Source organism: Cebidichthys violaceus, unplaced genomic scaffold, assembly GCF_023349555.1.
Source record: "Cebidichthys violaceus isolate CVI_PGR_0920_01 unplaced genomic scaffold, fCebVio1.0.p SCAF_4, whole genome shotgun sequence".
Taxonomy (NCBI): Eukaryota; Metazoa; Chordata; class Actinopteri; order Perciformes; family Stichaeidae; genus Cebidichthys; species Cebidichthys violaceus.
The window spans coordinates 16733284-16752719 of record NW_027176594.1 but is presented as its reverse complement, the minus strand read 5'-3'; the positions used below and the strand labels follow the sequence as shown (position 1 = coordinate 16752719).

The 19436-nt window shown below is 45.6% G+C and overlaps 1 protein-coding gene across 1 annotated transcript in view; it reads right to left on the bottom strand.

The window, feature by feature from the left end:
• Positions 1–19436, bottom strand: part of prr36a (proline rich 36a) — a 31084-nt gene that overhangs the window by 5668 nt on the left and 5980 nt on the right. Inside the window, exons 2-5 of the mRNA XM_068726854.1 lie at positions 10576–11225; positions 10334–10427; positions 3694–3872; positions 1182–3500 (exon numbers count right to left, since the gene is read on the bottom strand). Of these exons, the coding sequence (XP_068582955.1) occupies positions 1182–3500; positions 3694–3872; positions 10334–10427; positions 10576–11158 (3175 nt within the window). The 5' untranslated portion in view covers positions 11159–11225. The remainder of the gene's footprint in view (positions 1–1181; positions 3501–3693; positions 3873–10333; positions 10428–10575; positions 11226–19436) is intronic.

Below are 19436 nucleotides of genomic sequence, written 5' to 3'. Positions count from 1 at the left end.
ACTTCATCCACGGATGAGAAGGTCTGGTGGTACTGATGATGATGATGATCGACTCATGGCAGATCATTTCCAGGTGTGCGTTTTTTTCCCCCAGACTTCAGTCTTTGAGGTAGGCTGTGAGTTCCACTCACCACAATATATATATATATATATATATATATATATATATATATATATATATATATATATATATATATATATATATATATATATATATATATATATATATATATATATATATATATATATATATGCGAGTGTCTGTGTGAGTGTATGGCAAGAGTAAAGCAGTGACTGGATGTAGGTTACGTGACTGGCTGAGTGGAAGTATCTGCAATAAAATGGGCTGTTTTATATGAGTGGAAGTGTGTGAGACCTTGAAATGAATGCCGGTGGTGTTTAAGATCCACAGACCATGATTGTGCCACTCCCAAAAGCCCACTTCAATGAAACTGTACGGTGAGAGAGAGTACATCATGGTAGAAATCTAATCTTTATTTAAAGTTTTAAAAGGTTCATTACTCCAAAAGATGGATAAACACAAAAAAAAAAAAAAAAAAAAAGCAGGGGTACAATTTAAAGTGCAAGAGATGAGGAGTGACCGGGGATAAGGAAGAGTGCCTGTATCGTAAGGTAGGGGAGCGAAATCTAACAGGAAGTACAATCAAAACTCAGTCATCAGTTTTGTTGAGTAAAAAAAAAAAAAAAAAAAAGCATGAGGATAAATACACATGTTAAACATTTAATTCCATGTTTCTTTTGTTATGCTTAATTTTATTGTTTTCCCTCTTTTAGTAAGAGCTGTAAACAGACAAAGTCAAATCCATGCCAGTTCAGGACAGCCACATGATTCTGTGTTAAGTCAAACAGACACCGAAACCCAGGCACGCTCACACACTAGGAGTAGATAGTAGTAGCTATTGCACATACAGGAATTTAAGCCATATGCTCATCATGAAAATGTAATATCAGAGGGAAGTGCCGCTGCTGTCCTCTTTTTATGTCTTCCCTTTTTTTGCTCTCTGTTTTTTTCATTTATTTTTTAAACTTTGATTACGACCACCCCCAGAGAGTTCAGGACAAACACTGACAACAAGAGCTACAACAGGGAGATATTGTGGGGAGGCTGGAGCGGGGCGTTACTTGGGCTGTTAGGGAGGTGATGATTAACTATACGTTACCTGAAAAAGAGTTCTCAGTCTTTTCACAGATAGAATAGTAGGGAGGCTGCATCTCATCTGGGTTCTCCTCTGCTCGCTGCAAAGTGCTCAGAGTTGACGAAGTATCCAGGTCTTCCACGGGCCGTGGCACTTCCTCCCCGAAGTGCTCTGCAGACTCCGCCTCCCGCTCCCCACATTCAATGTACTGCTGCTCCTGTGTGTGAGGCTGCGGGATCAGACAGGGCTCCTTGGCCTCCTCGGGCAGCTCCTCCAGGGAGAAGATGCCCGGGCTCTTGATGCAGCTCTCTCCTGTGGACTGGGCGTTGGAGTTCGAGGCAGTGGTCATGGTGTCGAAGCCGTAAGACGCCAACGATGTGGCCGAAGGCGGGGTGGTGTCGAAGCCTGCGCCGCCCTCCGCCCGCCCGGCCTCCTCTCCCTCTTCCACGGTGGACAGGCAGCGCTGGGCTGGAGGCTTGCAGTCAAAGGTCATGTGGCTGACCGCCGGACTCTCCAAGGAGTCGTCCAGCAGAGCCTCTCCCTCTGTGTCGCTGGCCTCGTCCTCCGTTACCGAGGTCGAGGACGGGTTGGAGGTGGGGGAAATTGCGGGGCCTCCCAGGACTTCGTCAGTGGCACGATGGGGAACTTCTCGGTTTTCAGGATCAAAAGGAGCCGAGCTGAGTTCTAGCCAAGCTTGGACTGGGGTCTGAGTTGGGGTCTCTGGGTCCGCTTGCCAGGGGTCTGCCAAGGGGCTTGCTGCAGCCACTCCTGCCACCTGTGCGGGCTGGGAGGCGTGCTCGAGGTCCTGCTGTGGCTGAAGAGGATCTGCCCAGGGGTCAGCAAAGGGATTCGGTTGGTCCCACTGAGCAGCAGGGGCGGAGGGCAGCAGAGGAGGGGGCGGGGGCTCGGCCACTCTGTTCAAGTTGTCCAGCCTTTCATCCTCAGCGAAGTCGTCCTCATCTGCATTCCCGTAGCTTTCCAGTCCACTCTCTGTCACTCCCTCACTAGCCATCTCCACATCTTCATCATCCTCCTCCTCCACCCCCTCGTCGTCATCTACGTCGTTATCATGCCTGGGTCTCGGAGGTTCGTCTGCCCGCTCTGAGCCCACATCCATGTCACACACCCGATAGTCGTCATCGTCGAAGTCGTCGTCAAAGTCATTCGCCGGTATGTCAGGAACTTTCTCAAAGTCCGGTGAACCTGCCGAGGCCCCCTCCATGTCGATGGCTCCTTTCAGACTGCCGTCACCCAGGTCATCCATGCTCTCCGTGCCCTCCAGGACACCGGGGGCACTCAGCTCAGACGCGCCCTGCTGGCTGCCGCTCACCTCCTCGGAGTCCAGCTCGGAGAGCAAAGCGCCACCCGCCCTCCAAGCGGACCCTCCGACTGGTCCAGCGGACCCGGGGCGAGACTCCTCCGTGGGCTGTGTGGTTCCACTCATTTCAGACACAGAAACCAGCTGGCTTCCTTCCCTCTCCTCTTCATCCTCCTCCTCATTTAGATTGCTGTGAGGAACTATTAGAGGGATGGCATTCGCTGCTGCTGCTGCTGCTGGGAGGGCCTTAGATGGGGACGGGGTTTGGTTTGTTAACAGGTAAACAGCCTCCTCGGATAGACCTGGAGGACAGGCCACTGGTGGTAATGCAGGCTCAGCCGGGGCCGGGGTCTGCTCCTCCGTCATTAGTGAGGGAGCATTGCTCTTCAGCTGCTCCTGGGCTGGAGATGTTTGTGGTAAGGCTGTCCTGACGGGGCTTTGAGGAGGAGAGCAAGCGGCTGCATGTCTTTGAGCGGTCTCTTCAGGTACCACATCTGGCGTGGTCTCCTGGGCCAAGACTTGGGGAGGGTCATCCTCTGGTGCGGAGGCAGCGAGGGATGATGCTTGCGGGAGAGACTGTGTAGCCTCGGTTTGTGGGGCTGCTAGCACAGTCGATGCTGTGGCAGCCGCTGCTGCTGCTGCTGCTGCTGCAGCTGCAACTCTCTGAGCCTCTACAGCAGCTTTGGTAGTATTTGAAACCCCCGTCTTCTTTGTAGTGGTGAAAGGTGGGACAGTCTGAGTGGGTTTGGTTCCACGTTTCTCCCCAAACTTCGCCTGAAGGGTGGCGCGGTTTGCAGGTTTGTTGACTGGAGAGGCAAGTGGGGTTCGACCAAGGGGCTGCTTGTTGTGGGTGGACAAAACAGCCGCTACAGGTTTCTTTGAGGGAGTAGATCTCGCAGGTTGCGAAGGTTTGGACTGTGGCATTTTGGGGTTGGTGGCTGTGGGTTTAGATGGTTCAGTTTTTTTGGTAGCAGCAGATGCTGTAGCAGGTTTCTTTGCCACCGCAAAAGGTGGGCGACTGACATCTGGTGCGAGAAGAGAAAAAACAATCTGATTAATATTTTAATTCATTGCTGGCAAGTTAACCACTTCTTTCTACTTTATTGTGGACATTTTAGATTGAAAACTTGAAACTGTATGTTATCCAAATGTCCAAATGTAAATGGAACGTGGTTTCAGATAATAGTGTCCTGGTCGGGACAAGGTGCAACGCCTTACCTTTCTTTGCAGCAACAGCTTTAGGAGGCTGTGCCGCTGCGGTCCTGCCTGTAGAGGGTGCTGTGGTGACTCTAGAGGCAGCGGTTTTGGCAGTTGCATTGGCGGGGGGCTTGACTGTGGATGTGGTGGGCCTGGAGGTGGTGAATGCAGGTCGAGATGTCAAGGGACTTGTAGCAGGCCTGGAGGAAGACAAACAGAAACCTGTCCAGTTGGCACACAAAAAAACTGAACGAACAAAAACAAGACGTTGCAGCTTAATTGTTGTAGTCCATTCGCTTCGTTGGCAAAGATCCTAACATGAAATCTGATGCTCTGCCTCTACATGCATTTACAAGCATAAATAAATGGCCTCTGCTAATGTAAACCACTAAAGCACTGGGAGCCCATTAAACACAGATCCATCTATTGCCACTAATGCCTCCTTCATTCTCCAATGAATTCAAAAAGGCAAGTACACGGTGTAATGAGAAGAAAAAACAATACAAAGATTGAAGAGGAATGGAAAACTTGAATTGGAGAAGAATGAACCGAGGCAACAAACAGTGACGGGGGAAGAGAGGGTAGCTGAGGGTACCGAATTTTAAAGTGAATTGTGAGCAGAATGCAAAGACGACAGAGTAACAAGAAAAAGGAATTAAGGCGGCCACAGAAGAGGAAGGAAATGCAGGACAGTGGAAGAATATGGTTAAAAAGAGGAGGAAAGGGAGCGATCAGCTAACAACACGTACAGCAGGAGGGAAGATAACGGTCTTAAATTAATCTTGTTTGAAGCTCCTGGTCTACTACTCCATCTGAAGGAGTTCTTGTTCTTCTTCTAATCCACTCATCACTACAACTGCAGCTACAAGCCAGAACTCCTTCAGCCGCTTCCTCTCTTCCTCCATCAGGCTCCTCTCCTAGACGAGCAAAAAGGATTCAAAGTGTGCTCTGCCCTCAGCACCGACACACTGGACTGCAGCCTTCAGCACCTACAGTAAACTTGACATTACGTTGGTTCACGTAGCAAATTTGAACCCATCTACGTGTCAAAACTGGCAGAAAAAAAACTAAACCCATTAGGTTTATAAAAGACTTCTTAAATCTTCAAATTAAGAGGGCAGCAGGGGTCTAAAACTGAGACCTGAACCCAGCCAATCATCTTTAACACCATCCCTGACTGAATCGGCTGGTTCCAACAAATTTGGATGGAAGATTTTGGCCATGTCGCCCGGCCCTAGGCTAACGTAAGCATTGGCTATACGCCGTCTCTTTCCCTCTCCCCAATGGAAATTGCCGACTCAAATCTGGTTGTTACTCATACGCATGGGCTCAGTTGACTTGCACAAAGTTAATTTTGTAGAAAACCACATTGGAAAATATCCAACCACGAACCTCATCCAAGCCCATTATGCAACAAAAAACCCCGAAGCCGAAACGCTATACTTTTGTCGTGGCTCATCAGGTTCGGGTTAGTGGTAGAGTTGGTTAGGACATTAAAATCTATAGTTTCATGATGAAGTGTTTGGCTCTCCGGACACACATCTTCTCATTGCTCTACTACAAGAGAATCATTTAATTGCTCCACCATTTGTCCATATGAGAAAATTCCATGTGCCAAAACATTGTTTATAAGATTCAATTTGAACAGTGAAAGTGATTCGTCAGTGACATCTGTGCATCAGTAACCTACATAAAAATCTGAATTATGCTTTATACTGTACTGTACTGAAGCTCTACTCAACCACTGGGCCAAACATCTTTCACCAAATATTTTTATATTTTAAGTTATTTTAATGTGCTCAAGATTCCACAGAAAAAATAAACATTCCCTTGAAAGTAAGAAACAAAAAGTGATGTTGGAGAAAACGTTGCACAAGTAAAAGCTCAAAAACAGGCGGTAAGGAAATATGAGCCTGAATACATTCAATTTGGACTCATAATGGCAGGCAGTGAAGGATGAGGGTAAGCAGAATATTTATTTTAGTCATTACACAGGAGTGGAATAACACTTACATTAAAAAAAAAAAAAAAAAAATACTTTTTGAGGTGGTCCAAGGATTCTTTTTTTCTTTCTTTTAAACAAATCAGAAGTGGGCCTTGAATTACATTAAGCGGAGAACCCCTGCTAAACTAGGCTCGTTGACATCTCCAAACAACACATTTTGTCTCGTCAGGTCCAAAGAATTTGACGTAGTCCGTGCTGAATTGGCGAACCAACAAACAAAGTCCGGCTGGTAAATGAGAGAGACGTCAGCCGTCATTTTGAACCCTGGTGTGCAAACGCAATGCAAAACCTCAGCACTGAACACAATTACTAAATATGACATCTGTTTCTATTGAAACTGAATCACTTTCACAACAACCAAGAGCTCCATAATCAAATTGAACTGCCTTAAAGAACTGTACGCCCCCACCACCAATAACCTTACGTCTTCTTGTTGTCTGCCGACATGGTAGATGATGTGAACACAAACTGACAGAGACACAGGCTTTGACGGCTTCTAGCGGAGTTGCATGCCTCTCCCACATTACTATAACCATTACAATGGCCATTTGTTTCCCCAGGAGCAGACATGGACTCATAGGAATACTGTAATAAGCTGCCATCAGGCAGAAGATCTGGGTTGTAATGTGAAATGGAAGTGTGTCAGACACTGTGATGAAATCGGCCCCAAGTGAATGTTGGGTAATGAGGAAGACCAGAAGAGATACAAACTGTAAAACGGGAGGAAAAGGGTTCACAGGTCCGAACTTTTAAGCAGAAAAACAATAACAGGATGGGGGGGGGGGGGGGAGGGTGAATTAATTGAGGGCGTTTTCATATCTACTCGCGCATGCAAACAAAATATGAAACGACAGTACCACTCTATCACGTCCGCCTTGATTCCTGATGTAATTGAGCGAATGACTTTCTCTCTGGGAAAGAGTGAGTGAGACTGAAGGATGAAATGAAGATAATAAAGAGTTAAGGGATGGGAATGAAGAGGATGACGGGAGGTCACAGAAACAACATAACCCCACCCCTCCATTGTTTTATGAGGAGTCATAACTCATAAAAAAAGAGTTTGATCCAGAGGGATGGCACAGAGGGGAGAGACGACCCACTAAAGCCTGTGTACTCTTCACACACTGCCTGTGGGTGGTGGCTGCTGGTTCTGTTGTTGGTGTATTAGTATGGATCACATTTCCTGCCAGCAGAGGGTTGAAATCAATACAAACCACAGTCCAAAGGAGGGATGAGAGGCCCTACGCGGCCATCTACGGGACGTCCATGACCCAACACAAAGTCAGCAGAGGGACAGGTCACTGATGAACTTTATGGACCGTCTTTGTTTAACAGACAATATTCTCAAATGTTTACGACAGATGGATGCAACAACACGCCCGTGGTATTAACATGCTGAGCAGCTGCAACATCTGTTTGGCTAAAAATCAAAGTGTAAACATGAGCCAGGTTTTTATGTTGAAGCCACACCTACTCCATCCATCATCGGTCCCTCTTTGCTCTCGTTTCTCCTCAAAACACAGCTGGGAGGCTGGACTCTCTCAGCATACCTCCTGTAGATTTAATCATTCTGCTTTAATCAAACCAAAGAGAAAGGAGAGGGATTGGCCAGGAAGATGCTTTATCCCAGCCGCAGTAAGCTCATCCTGCAAATAAAATGCAGTCTAGGTACGCATTTTTCTCTCCTCGACGATTATTTCCCCCTCATCGCTTCAAGGGCCCCCTTCCAAGACAACAAATGGAAATGGAGCACCCTAACAATACCTTGTTTGGCTTGTACGCTGTCCAAAACCAGCTGCTTTACTCCTTCCCTGAGAGGAGCACACATTCCTAGGGTTTGTGTGGGCCTACAGTTATCTCCTTGACAATACGGAGCGGAGGCTCGGTGGAAAGTTGACATGAAGCGTTGCAGCCAAGCAATAGCATGGCAGACAGTGTTGGCTCCTATGAGGCCCAGGGCACCCGCTGTCACTGTGACAGATACCATGGGGCCTTTTCCGTTAGGACAGTAATCCTGCTCCCTACCGAGTCGGGGAGAAATGACAGCTTTAGATCCAATGGGACCAGACGGAAGTTAACGGGAGATGAGACGGGAAGAGAAACAGGCAAAACGACAGCATGAAAGTCAGGCAAATTCTATTTTTTGTATGCAACTGTGATGGGAGGGAGCATTCTGTATCCGAGGAACCACGAAGCACCATTACCACCAGTAACTCTGTCCATTCCCAATGGGGATCCTTTGAGAATAAACCATCTCACAGATCGCTCGACAACATAATCACCGTCCTCCTTGTATTACATAACCACACTCGGAATTTTACAGTCTCTGTATGCAGCTACATGATGAATGATTTAGAAATATGGGGACAGCTCGCTTGAAGTTGGAGGGCTTGAGGAAATCCTGGCCAAATGCCTGGCACTGTACATGGACAGACGGCAGAAAGAAAAAATTATGAGGGGAGGATGAAGAGAGGGGAGAAGGAAAGAGGGGGTTGGGGTGGACAAAGACTGATTGCTCAGTCAGTGCAAGGACACCATCACCCATCGTTGGAGGAGAGGAGAGCAAAGCAGGTGCCAGATTTTTTTTTTTTTTTACATTTGGCTTCTACAGTTACCAAGCGTCCTCATCGACCACTGAGACATCCTCTGGACCCAACCGTTGTTTGGGGTGGGTGGAGGGGGGTGTTGAATGTGTGTGAGGGGAGGGAAAGGAACATTGGGATTTCACCGTCAATGTAAATATATTTAATCCAAGATCCAGACTTTTACTGCCTTTTCTATACTTCTATCAGGTCTCACTCACATCATACCGAAGCACAAATCCCATTTCCAGGAGTTGAACACAAACACCGAATGAGGCTTTAGTACATTCAATATGCTTCCATTCCTTCCTTTGGGCCAATGAATATTAATACTTCAACATAGTGTGTTGTGTACGTTGGCCTTACTGTCTATACGGTTTACCTGCTGAAACCCCCAAAAAATTAATTAATGTGCGTTCCTGTGTGACAGTTTGTGCAACAACGACCGCTGTGGTCTCAACACCAGAAACAACAGGGCGGGGCTACAAAAGTACAAGGAAGAAGCTAAATAATCTCATTAGATAGTTAGCCAAATCCTTTAACACCATTTAATACTGTTGCTACAGATTATTGGTGCTATCCTTCTCAGGGTCGTGACAAACGCAAGTCAGCGCTTGAGCTGAGAGAAGGTCCGTTTCTGTGACTGTCCTCTGAACGAGAGCCAGCAGGAACGCAAGATGCTGACTGAAAAGCACACAACTACCGCTCTTGTTGCTACACAAAAGGATTCAACACGCCGCCGACTTTTGTCGTCACGGGCAGGTGGCGTCCGCCATAAGGAAAGACGCCGGCTGCCGTTCTCCTGTTGTCACGTCCCGGGGAAGGAGCCAGGAAACAGTCAGAGGGACGATGGGCCTCTGTAATCAGACTCCAACACTTGAAACGTCTCATCTGATTAGTTCAGCGGAAGATGACTCCTCAACACCCTTCCACACACCCACACACCCACACACACACACACACACACACACACACAGTATAAAACATGAATAGAAACCACTCCCTGCTTAACCAATCATCAGCTCAAAGTGGGCGTGGCTCCAGAGATTCTATCTTTAACAGTTACAACTGCAAACGGAAAAAAAACAAACCAAAAAGTCAATTAACAATAACGAAAAGCAAAATAAGTGTTTGCTTTCAGCCTGAAAATTGTTCCCTGGGTAAAACAGGAAATTGGCCGTTTTATTATATTTCTTATAACACCGACGGAATCCACCGACTCTGTGCTGCTTCAGAAAACAGAGTGACGAAGCACATTGTTCCTTTATTTAATAAACGATCATCAAGAGGAGACGAGTGGAGAGATAATCCGATCAGGCCACTCAGAACAGAACACTACATCCTGTAGAAAGATGGTGGAGCGGTGGATTACAGATCTGGCGCTCTATAACACATCACTTTATTTAAACAAATGTGATCGCATTAATCAAGTTCAAAACTTTTAAAATCACATTATTTGACAAACATTTGAAGAAACCACCAGCTGCTAATTATGTTTGGCAACATATTACAAAACAAAAGCTTCTTAGTTGAAATGGAAGTAAATGATTATGAAATTCTGCAACTGCCAAAATGATCATTGGAGAGCAGTTTACTCCAACTAGATCCCTCTTTATCCAAACCACCAGCTCAGTATGAGAGGGATTATGATCCGAGTCAATAGCCCTCTGCCCCGGGGAGGTGGGGCTGGTGTCTGCCCGGGGGTCTGTTTGGAACAAAGCGGTAGTTCTTCAGTATCGCTGCCTCTGTTAGGGCCCCTCTGTCTCAGGTTATTTCTGCTAACATGACTCACACCCTTCAAGCGAAATCTGACTCAATAACGGCCCCAAGACCACAATGGACATCCTTCTTCACTGCTCTCTTTCAGGCCATCAAGATAAACTAAGTCACCCCTCGTCCAGTTTGTAAGGGGGATTAAAAAGTTCAGATCTCAGACAGTAAAACAAAAATGAGTTTCCCAACCGCGCAACTTGATTTAAATGTATGTGTTCGAACGCACTGTGAACAATGCACCATTGGCTGTTCGTCTTACTCTAGCAGCCCTGCTGCCCCTGCTAGTGATAGACATGCATACCTGGTGGTCTTTGAAGCTCCAGCAGCACCAGCTTTTGCTGTGGTCGAAGTGCTGGGTTTTGGGGAGGTGGACGCCGCCGCTTTGCAAGCAGTAGCTAAAAAGAAAAATGTAAAAAGGAACAACATGAAAATGAGTCTGAAATCAAACAAGCAAAATAAGTGAAGTTTAAGGTTGTCAAAGACAATCAATATACAAATATTATCCATTTCAATTCAGTTTTACGTCCCTTAATTCAGACTAACCTGTGGTTTTGGGTCGAGCTACATTAACAGTCTCAGCTACTGGTCTCTTCTTAGGAATGCCATTCACTGTTGTTGCTTTGCTACTATTTGTTGCTGTGGCGGCAGCAACAGAGGTAGTCCTGGCTGGTCCAAGGGGCTTCTTGTCAGGCACTCTAGATTGGTTCTTGAACGTGGAGGAAACGGCTGCTCCGCCCACCGGTCTTTTAGGTATGGCCCCCGCTGCCGAGGCTTTTGCTGTAGTTGCAGGTTTCTTGACTGCGACTCCTCTAACCGAGGTGAGGTTAGAGGATTTCACGCCATTCGCCGTGCAGTGCGAGGCGGCACCTGGCCGGGATCCGGAGGCCCCCGCGGGTTTGGCTGTGTGCTGCGTTTTAGTCGCGACAGCTTTCGGTTTGACTTTGGGGTCCGGTGCCACCGCCTTGACCTCGGCCTTCGGAGCAGCCCTGGGGGCCGCGTCGTTCGCAGCCTCCTCTGGTTGCGACGGGGCTTGCTCTGTGATGTTGTCCTGTGACAAGGAGGGCTCTGCTACAGCTGCAGCTTCGGTGGGCTCAGGGGTTTCCATGGTATCCCCATCCGGTTTCATTCCCGACGTCGCTGCTTGCTTACAAAGGTCCAGGGGCTCACACTCGTTCCTCTCACACTTCAATGTCCTGTAGAAGAACAACAACACATATTCATCACAGGGATATTAATGTTATCTTTTGCTGCACAACTCCTCTTCAATGCAGAATTGAACCATGTGGCAATACTCATGAAGTCATAGGATTTGCATGTCACTGTCAGCCAAAGGAAATGCCATTTATGTCAAGGGGCCTCCAAGGAATTTGGGAGTCTAAAAAACAGGAAGTGAGCAGCGAGAGATGCCAAAAAAAAACAAACTGTTTTTTTTAAACCACGGTGACCAGTCCGCCCATCAACAGAACTACCACGGTAATAATGCATCATAATGAGTGCGGTACCAAAATAAACTTAGTAATCAACTATTAAAATACCACAACAAAAAGGATCCGCGGATTGTTGTAATTCCACGTTTTATGGGGCAGAATTATAAAAAAAAAAAACTGATGACTTGTCACTGTTCTCCAAATGGCTTCAAGCATCTTGAAATTGAAAAAGGGGGGAAAAGGCTGTGGTTGGGAGTGCTGAAAGACATACAGAGGATGAGGAGAGGGAGGAGGAGGGAAAACAAGTCCCAAATGGTGCACTCGTTAGCCATTGTCTTCCTCTCTGTTGAGCAGATCCAGATGGTCATCGCCACGTCACCCTTGGAGCGCTCAACCGATATTTGTGTTCTGGGAGATTCCCTAATTGACAGCACTAGCGGAAAACTTGAAATTAAATGTAGAGTAGAAGAAGCTGTGGTGAGTCTGGAGGAAACGAAGGGGCGAGATGTTAATGAGTTCAGAGAGTACCACTCTGCTCAGACACATCCTCCACGTCGGTCATGTTTTTCTTCCCGGATGCGTTATGTGTTTACATCCCCCTCAAATCACCCCCATCACCCACTCACTCCCCCATTCCTCCAACCACAGTAGCCTCTCCCCACCCCCTCCCCATTACACCCACCCCATTAGCCACTTGTTCCTCCCCTCCTCCCACTGCTTATAGATCTGCTTCCAGTAAATTGCTACACATATGCTCTAGCCAGTAGAAGCTCGGTATGACCCAGGAAACAAGCTGTGCATGAGGTGGATTGAATAAAAACAGACCAAGAGGGATAGAAAAAAAAAAGAGCAAAGATAAACCAGAATATCACAGAGTAGTGGAACAAAACAAAAGCTTATATAAAAAAATTAAATAAATAAATTTAAAAAAAAAAGGTGAACTGAGAATAGGTTCTTCCTACTCGGCTAGAAAGGCATGACTAATGATAACAATGAACTAACTATGGCAGCGATTCAGAGCGAGAGCAGACTCTTCCCTCTCAGTGCAAACTAATAAGGTCATGGCCGGAGACGATTTATGATAAAGCCATTAAGCCAGACAACTTAAAAAAAAAAAAAAAAAAAAAAAAAAAAACATCTTGGAAAAAGGACAAGTTCCAATGAGCAAAGTTTTCCACAGACATGAGATACAGAGTGCATTTATACAGCCTCGCAGCTTAGATTTGCCTTTCGGACGGATAAAGCATCTGTATTCATCTCCAACTGACAACTTTCCAAACAGACGTTTTAGAATTAAGTCTTTCAAAAGAAGCAGCGGCACTTATTGTTGTCCAAAGGTCAGGCAACATTTGCTTCCTCGCCAGTTACACATTAACATCAGCGGTAACACAATACTGTGGCCCCTTCCTCCCAGATCCACAAATGTAGACGCTTTTGCTCTCCTGCTCGGGAGGTAAAAAAGGTCTCTGAGTCTTCACCCTTCGGTACCAATGTGCTCTGGGTTAGCAAAGCAACAACAATGCTTCGTCAAACAAAAGACAAATGCGTTAATGGACCGCATGTTGGCAGTATTGAAATAACTTGTTTGGCCAGTTCAGTGCTGATAACCACTGAACACACCTGCCCACATTCACCACATGAAACACCCTCACCTGCACGTGAAGCAACTGTAAACCTGCTTATCTCTTGTATAAAATAATTAAGTCCTACCCTTTGGTTCAGCCAGGGAAAAGTTACAACCTGGATTCCGTGCTGGCCTTTAAAAACAGTTTTCCCTCCTGCTGCCATCTGTTGTCTTTGTTCTACTCTGGTCTCTGTGGTTACAAATCGCACACAGAAAGGAAGCCGACAACACAAAGTTTGGATTGTCCTTTCTTTTGGAAAAGATCAAGCCTTAAATGACAGTCAATTAGGTAATGTGCAGAGCTTTTGGGACAGTGTTGCGCAAATAAAATCCATTGTCATCGTCTCATTTATATGAATGGGAAGGTTTGGAAGCCATTAGCAAATTGGGAACCTAGAGAAGGGGGTTAGCGAGGTGCGTCCACATTTTAATCTGGATGAGTTGGCATGTTTGCTTAACATCAGGTCAAACTGGCTCTTTGAGGTGGTGACTCTACTTGTCAATAAAAGCCACCCAGTTCATTCAAAACAGGAAGAAGCAGCTCCATGCGGAAAGAGCGGTGAGACTGGGAATTTGACCGGCACTGTGACGCGTGTGTGGCATAGCTTTGCCAGTCCAGCTACTAATGCCAGAGGCTTAGCAGATAGCAGAATGAAATCACATTCCTCATGGGGTGACCTCCCCTTCTGTGCAAGTGAAGGCATCATCTCTAACCAGCTGACACCGTGTGACGCAGCGCAGAGGGGATGTGAACGGATCATTAAAATCCCATCCACACACACACACACGCACACGCACACGCACAGTTATGGGATGTTTTACCGAATTGCAGCCAGGCCGCTCTGCAGAGCCGGTGCTCCTTTTCCTATCTATCAGACCACACTTGACACTGATGCTAGAGACAATTTCGGGATTCTTCAAGCTGTTCCGACACCTAGCTGAAAACATGTCGAGTCAGAGATCCGGATTTTATGACTGCACAGCGACAAAAAGAGGTCTGCCTGGTCAAGATGAACAGCCTCATGCATTTTGATGCAATGCAAGAAAACCTCTATTGTCAGCCACTCTTTCACTCCACATTTGCATAACAAATCCCAGTTCACTGAGATTTAAAAAGCATATTGAGGACGCAGCATGCCTTCCTTCTCCGCAGCTCCATGCGGCTAATATCACAATTAGCTCAACACCCCTGATGAGAAATACAATGCGTTTCAAGGATTCTGATGAAGACAAAAGGTCTAAAAAGGCGGACAAAAAACTGCAGCACTATGCATCGAGCCCGAGCGGGAGAAGAGAGCGTCTATAAAAGCAGCCTTCACTTTGTCCGATTGTTAGAGGGAGTCCGTCTCGACACAGAAAGGGCCCGCTGGTATTTACATTCCACTTCTTCTCGTTAAGAAATGCGGCCTTGTGTGCCATTAAGTCTTACTCCTGACCTCTGAGGCAGTTAAATTACATCCGTCGTACCCCGTCTCTCGGTCTCGCGCTCTGTCCGTTCAGACATTAGAAGTGGTGCCTGACGAAATGGGTCATTTTTAATACTGTGTCTAATACAAGCAGAGGGGGATTTAGCTGTGTTGAGAGCATGCCAGGGGTTTGGAATGCATTGTGCAGACTGCTGGAGGAGGTGGCAGATGAGAGGGGCTGTTGATACTGATGCTGGGGCTTAATGTCATCTGTAGACTGCTGTCACAATGCTGTGATTGATTACAAAACAGCAAAGAGACATTTAAACGTTAGGACTGTAACAGCTTTGCGTGTCTGAACATAAGGTCTAATAAGGCCATTTTGCATTAGAGCTGAATCAAATTAGTTGATCAACAGATAAATAATCTCAAACTATTTTGATAATCGATAAATCCTTTCAGGCTAAACTAAGAAATATTCTGTTCTTTGTCTTAAGTACATAGTACACAGAGTCTCCTTTGGGTGAAAACACTGATTTCCCACAATCTTCTGACATTTGTCGATCCAAACGATTAATAGGGTCATCACGGAAAAAAAATCCTCTTTAGTTGAAGCCCTATTTTGGATATCAAACTAGCCATTTCAGTGACCTGATGTTGAGTTTCTACTTCAAGATTTGTGTCAATGCTGCATCTGCTCCAAAATGATTAATGGCAGAAAGGGAATGCCTGAAGCAGCATCGGTATCAAGAGCACATCCTACCCATTCACATTCCAGCTCTGCTGACTTCTTCAAGACTCCTCAGGGCTACACAGTGGCAGCTGTCCGTGTGTGTGTGTGTGTGTGTGTGTGTGTGTGTGTGTGTGTGTGATGGTGGTGGTAAAAAAGGTCATAGGGAGCCCAATGAATGTGTGTGTGTGTGTGTACACACATCAGATGGGGCAGTGTGTGAGGAGAGTGAGCAAAGAATGTGTAGGAGGAAAGTGTGCATGATGTGAAAAATGTACATGCAGACAAAAAAAAAAAGAACAAAAAAAAAAAGAAGAAAAGAATGAAAAATGGAATTCTGCAGCTCTCCACTTCCTGCATTCTTTCAATTCCACAGGCACACTTGATTCATCTCTGTACTAGAACCACATCTTTTTACATTTAAATAACAAACCAACGCTGGCCTGGTGAACTTGATCATGGTTACAAGTCTGGGAGTGTTCAGCAGACTGTGTGGAGTATGAAAGTGTTAACATATGAAGCTCATTCATTTTCCTCTGGTGTGTGTTCGAGGCATGTACGCAGGAAGAAACACGGGCAGCATTCAGTCAGAGTGTGGACACACATGTATGAATGAAGGGACTAAAGAGGAAGAGGGTGGCCCGTTAATGCATTGGAATGAAGAGCAAAACCAGAGGTTTGGGGAAAGGAAGGAGGCTTTCATAACCTTTGGGCTCAAGCGTTCAATCAGATGCAGGGAAAACTGCTCCCTGTCTACTACTACCACCAACACCACACACCACTGCTAAAACCAGGCAAATGTCTTCAACGGCAAATCTAAAAACAACTTTATGTTAAAAGTGGGACGGCAAATTGACTCCAAGCAGCAGACTTTTACATACACAGCCTCCCATTTCTCCATCTGACCATACATGGCGCTAGTGCCGTTTCTGCTGCATCACCAAGTGTTACTTACACACACACACACACACACACACACACACACACACACACACACACACACACACACACACACACACACACACACACACACACACACACACACACACACACACACACACACACACACACACACACACACACACACACTAGTGAGTCTATGCTTCGCCCTACATCTGTGGCACAACTTGTGACTTCTCCAGTTCAGAGTAATGAGGTCAGTTAAAAGCAGTTTAGGTGAAGGAATGCATCATCCAATGGTGGCCAAATAAGTAGATGACGGTGTAGTTTTAGGAGGCTTAGATACAACATTGTCCTATTTAACTTAGCTAGAGATGCAGCTCAGACATCATATTTAGTGGGCATCTACACCAAAGTTACACCTACAGTCGTCTTACTGCACTGATTTTGCTCAAATGGGATTCAAACCTACTCTCCTCCAAAGACAAACAGCGTTCCCTGGCCCTGCCATTTCTTGAACTGGGTAAACAAGAAAAAATGCTTTGTCATGGATAAGATGATTCATGGGGGCATCAATATCAAAGTTAGCCCAACAGTAATGTTAGCACTAAGATAACATGACTGTAGATTTTGTTAAAATCAAATTCAGATCTGTGGATTTGGCCACATCACCAGACAGCGCTCTCTGTCCTGCCACTATGTTGATGTCTTTTTATATGTTTTTCTCAAGCTTATCAAGGAAAAAAAGGTTTGTCAAGAAATAACTTTTTCTTCCACCATTAATACCGCAACAAAACAGAGAATAAAATATAATACAAGGATTTATTGAATTTAAACTGTGGCTATTTAAAGCACTTATACAGCGGTTAGAAAATGCCGCAGAGCTGCAGTAACAGGAAGTGATGAATTGAGGTCTGGACCTGGTTTGACTAAATGCATTTGGAAATAGTAATGTATTTAGCCTTCATGAGGAGGACTGGGAACAACACAAGTCTATCTTCATGCTGAAATTTGGGAAAAACCTGTTTTCTCTCCAGTAACTTGATCCAACAAAAAAAAATAAAAATAAATAAATAAATCTAAAAATGATGCTGACAGCTTGCACCAGGTTAGAAACAAGTGAATGAAGGATGATGTAGCTTGTCAGCTACTATCAGTGTACGTGCAACACGGCCATGGGACTATTGACTTCTGGCACAGTGCCCTGCTGGCTGTGAAGAGCACATGTGTGTTCACACAGAAATTCCTTGTATCTATAAAAAACTTCTGTCGACTCAGGTCACAGATGATCTAGTAGTAATACGACATGGGTATCTGATGTTTTATTACTCATCCATGCAGATTCATCGCTTCAGAAAATGGATTTCACATTCTGGCTTTTGGGTATTGTCTCCGCTGTCGAACAAACGTGTGCATTAGAGTACAGTTATAAACTGTCAAAAAGAAAAGAGATCGTCCTTGAAAATAAACAAAGTTCAGCTGCCTGGAACATTTTACCCGACATTACTGCACCTGTTCTACCACAGAGACGACACATGGCCGAGGTGAGTAAACTGGAGACAACTGTCAACATTACAACACCCATCATGACACGCTCGATGCATTCCTCAGTAGGCTGGCCGACAGGCGAGAAAACACAGAGAAACAAAAACAACACCACTCCATGAGGGCCACTGTGGGATGATGAAGTAAGGAGATGCTGTAATTCTTTCTCAGTCTATCAGCACTGTCTCATTAAAACAAAACCGCAGAAACTCATACTGTCTGCACGATCCATTTAGTAAAGATCCCACTAGCTCAAATGCTCCTGGTGGAGGGACAGTGAGAGCTACTGCGGGCCCCGGCTCCTCTGAGCATCTTTGTCAAGGGCATTCAAAAAAAACAACAACCTGCGGCCGCAAGAAATAGAGCTCCGAGCTCATTTTATATTTCATTAACTTTAAAACAGCAGCAAAAGTGAGTGAACTGTAGCATGTTAGCAGAGCAGCTGCAGCCACGTCCGTTCTGCTGCTACGACGGTGTTTACGAGAACGTGACTTCTGCAGGTCACCACACCAACGTCTGAAAGACTCTGGAAACACGCAACTATAGAACCCGCTTTCCAATGAGGTGTGGTGGATCATTTGCTGTTGTTTTCATACAACAGAAGTGATGCATTTTCAGGCCACATTATGCTAAAGAAAAAAAGGGAGGATTCCAACATTAATTATCTGTTTCTGACTTCTATTCTCAACATCCTGTACAGTGAAGGATAAAAGAACGTAAAATCACCCAAAGCATGCATGTTTCACAATAAACCAATTAAAGCAGCTGTAGGTTTAGTAAACACACATACACACACAAATATATTGAACACCAGGATAAAAAAAAAAAAGACAAGAAAACAGACCCCTTAACGAAGGTGCACCATCTTACAGCTTTCAGAAGAATCGATATGGTGCTTGTGTGGAGGGTAGGTCTGCCTACAGAGGCTCCTCACCCCTCGCAGAAAACCATCAAGAAGATGAATGGTACCAATGGCAAAAACCACTAACAACCAGAAATAAAATGCTAATGATTCCAACAACATGTTGGCACATTCAAGATCTGCGGTAAAACAAACATGTTTTCATTCACAAACGCACCCTTTGTTGAAGAGTAAAATGACATAATTAATGATACGGTGATAAGGCGAGGGATATGGCTTATATAACTATACCTTTAATAAGATTAGTGGAGGAAATTAGAGTTCCATAGGAAGTGCACAGTATTATAATCTTCCGTTCAATGCACAGATATGAATAAATAAATCGGAGGATGAAAAAAAAAAAAAAACCGACAAGATGATAGCTTTGACAACAAAGCCAAACCCCACTTTCATCAGTGGGGGGTTGGGCTACATGTTAAGCATGTAGCTTATTCTAATCAATTCCACACGGGACACTAACATGTGCTAAGTGACTGTAAGCTACTCAATAAGGCCATTAGGAGCAGGTGGTTAAGTGTGACTGCAAGTTAAATGGACGAAGCCAGTGAGCCTTAAAGGGAGTGGCAGTCAAAACGGGACGGACTAGAGGCTGCTGGCAGCAGAGTGCTCTGAAAGGCTGCAGGGAGACGCGTCACAATCTGTTACAAACCCGGCACGCTTTTCAAAAAGCACCGGGCCGGTCCCTGCCGCCACCGGGACAGGGTGACATCATCAGCCGGGGAGGGAAGCGAGTATATGTAATCAGATCTGGTCAAAAACAACAACAACAACCACCCACCCGCCCACCATGATCATCGCAAGTGTTTGCATGCATAACGGAGAATACCATTAGGGTACCATGAGGGGGAGG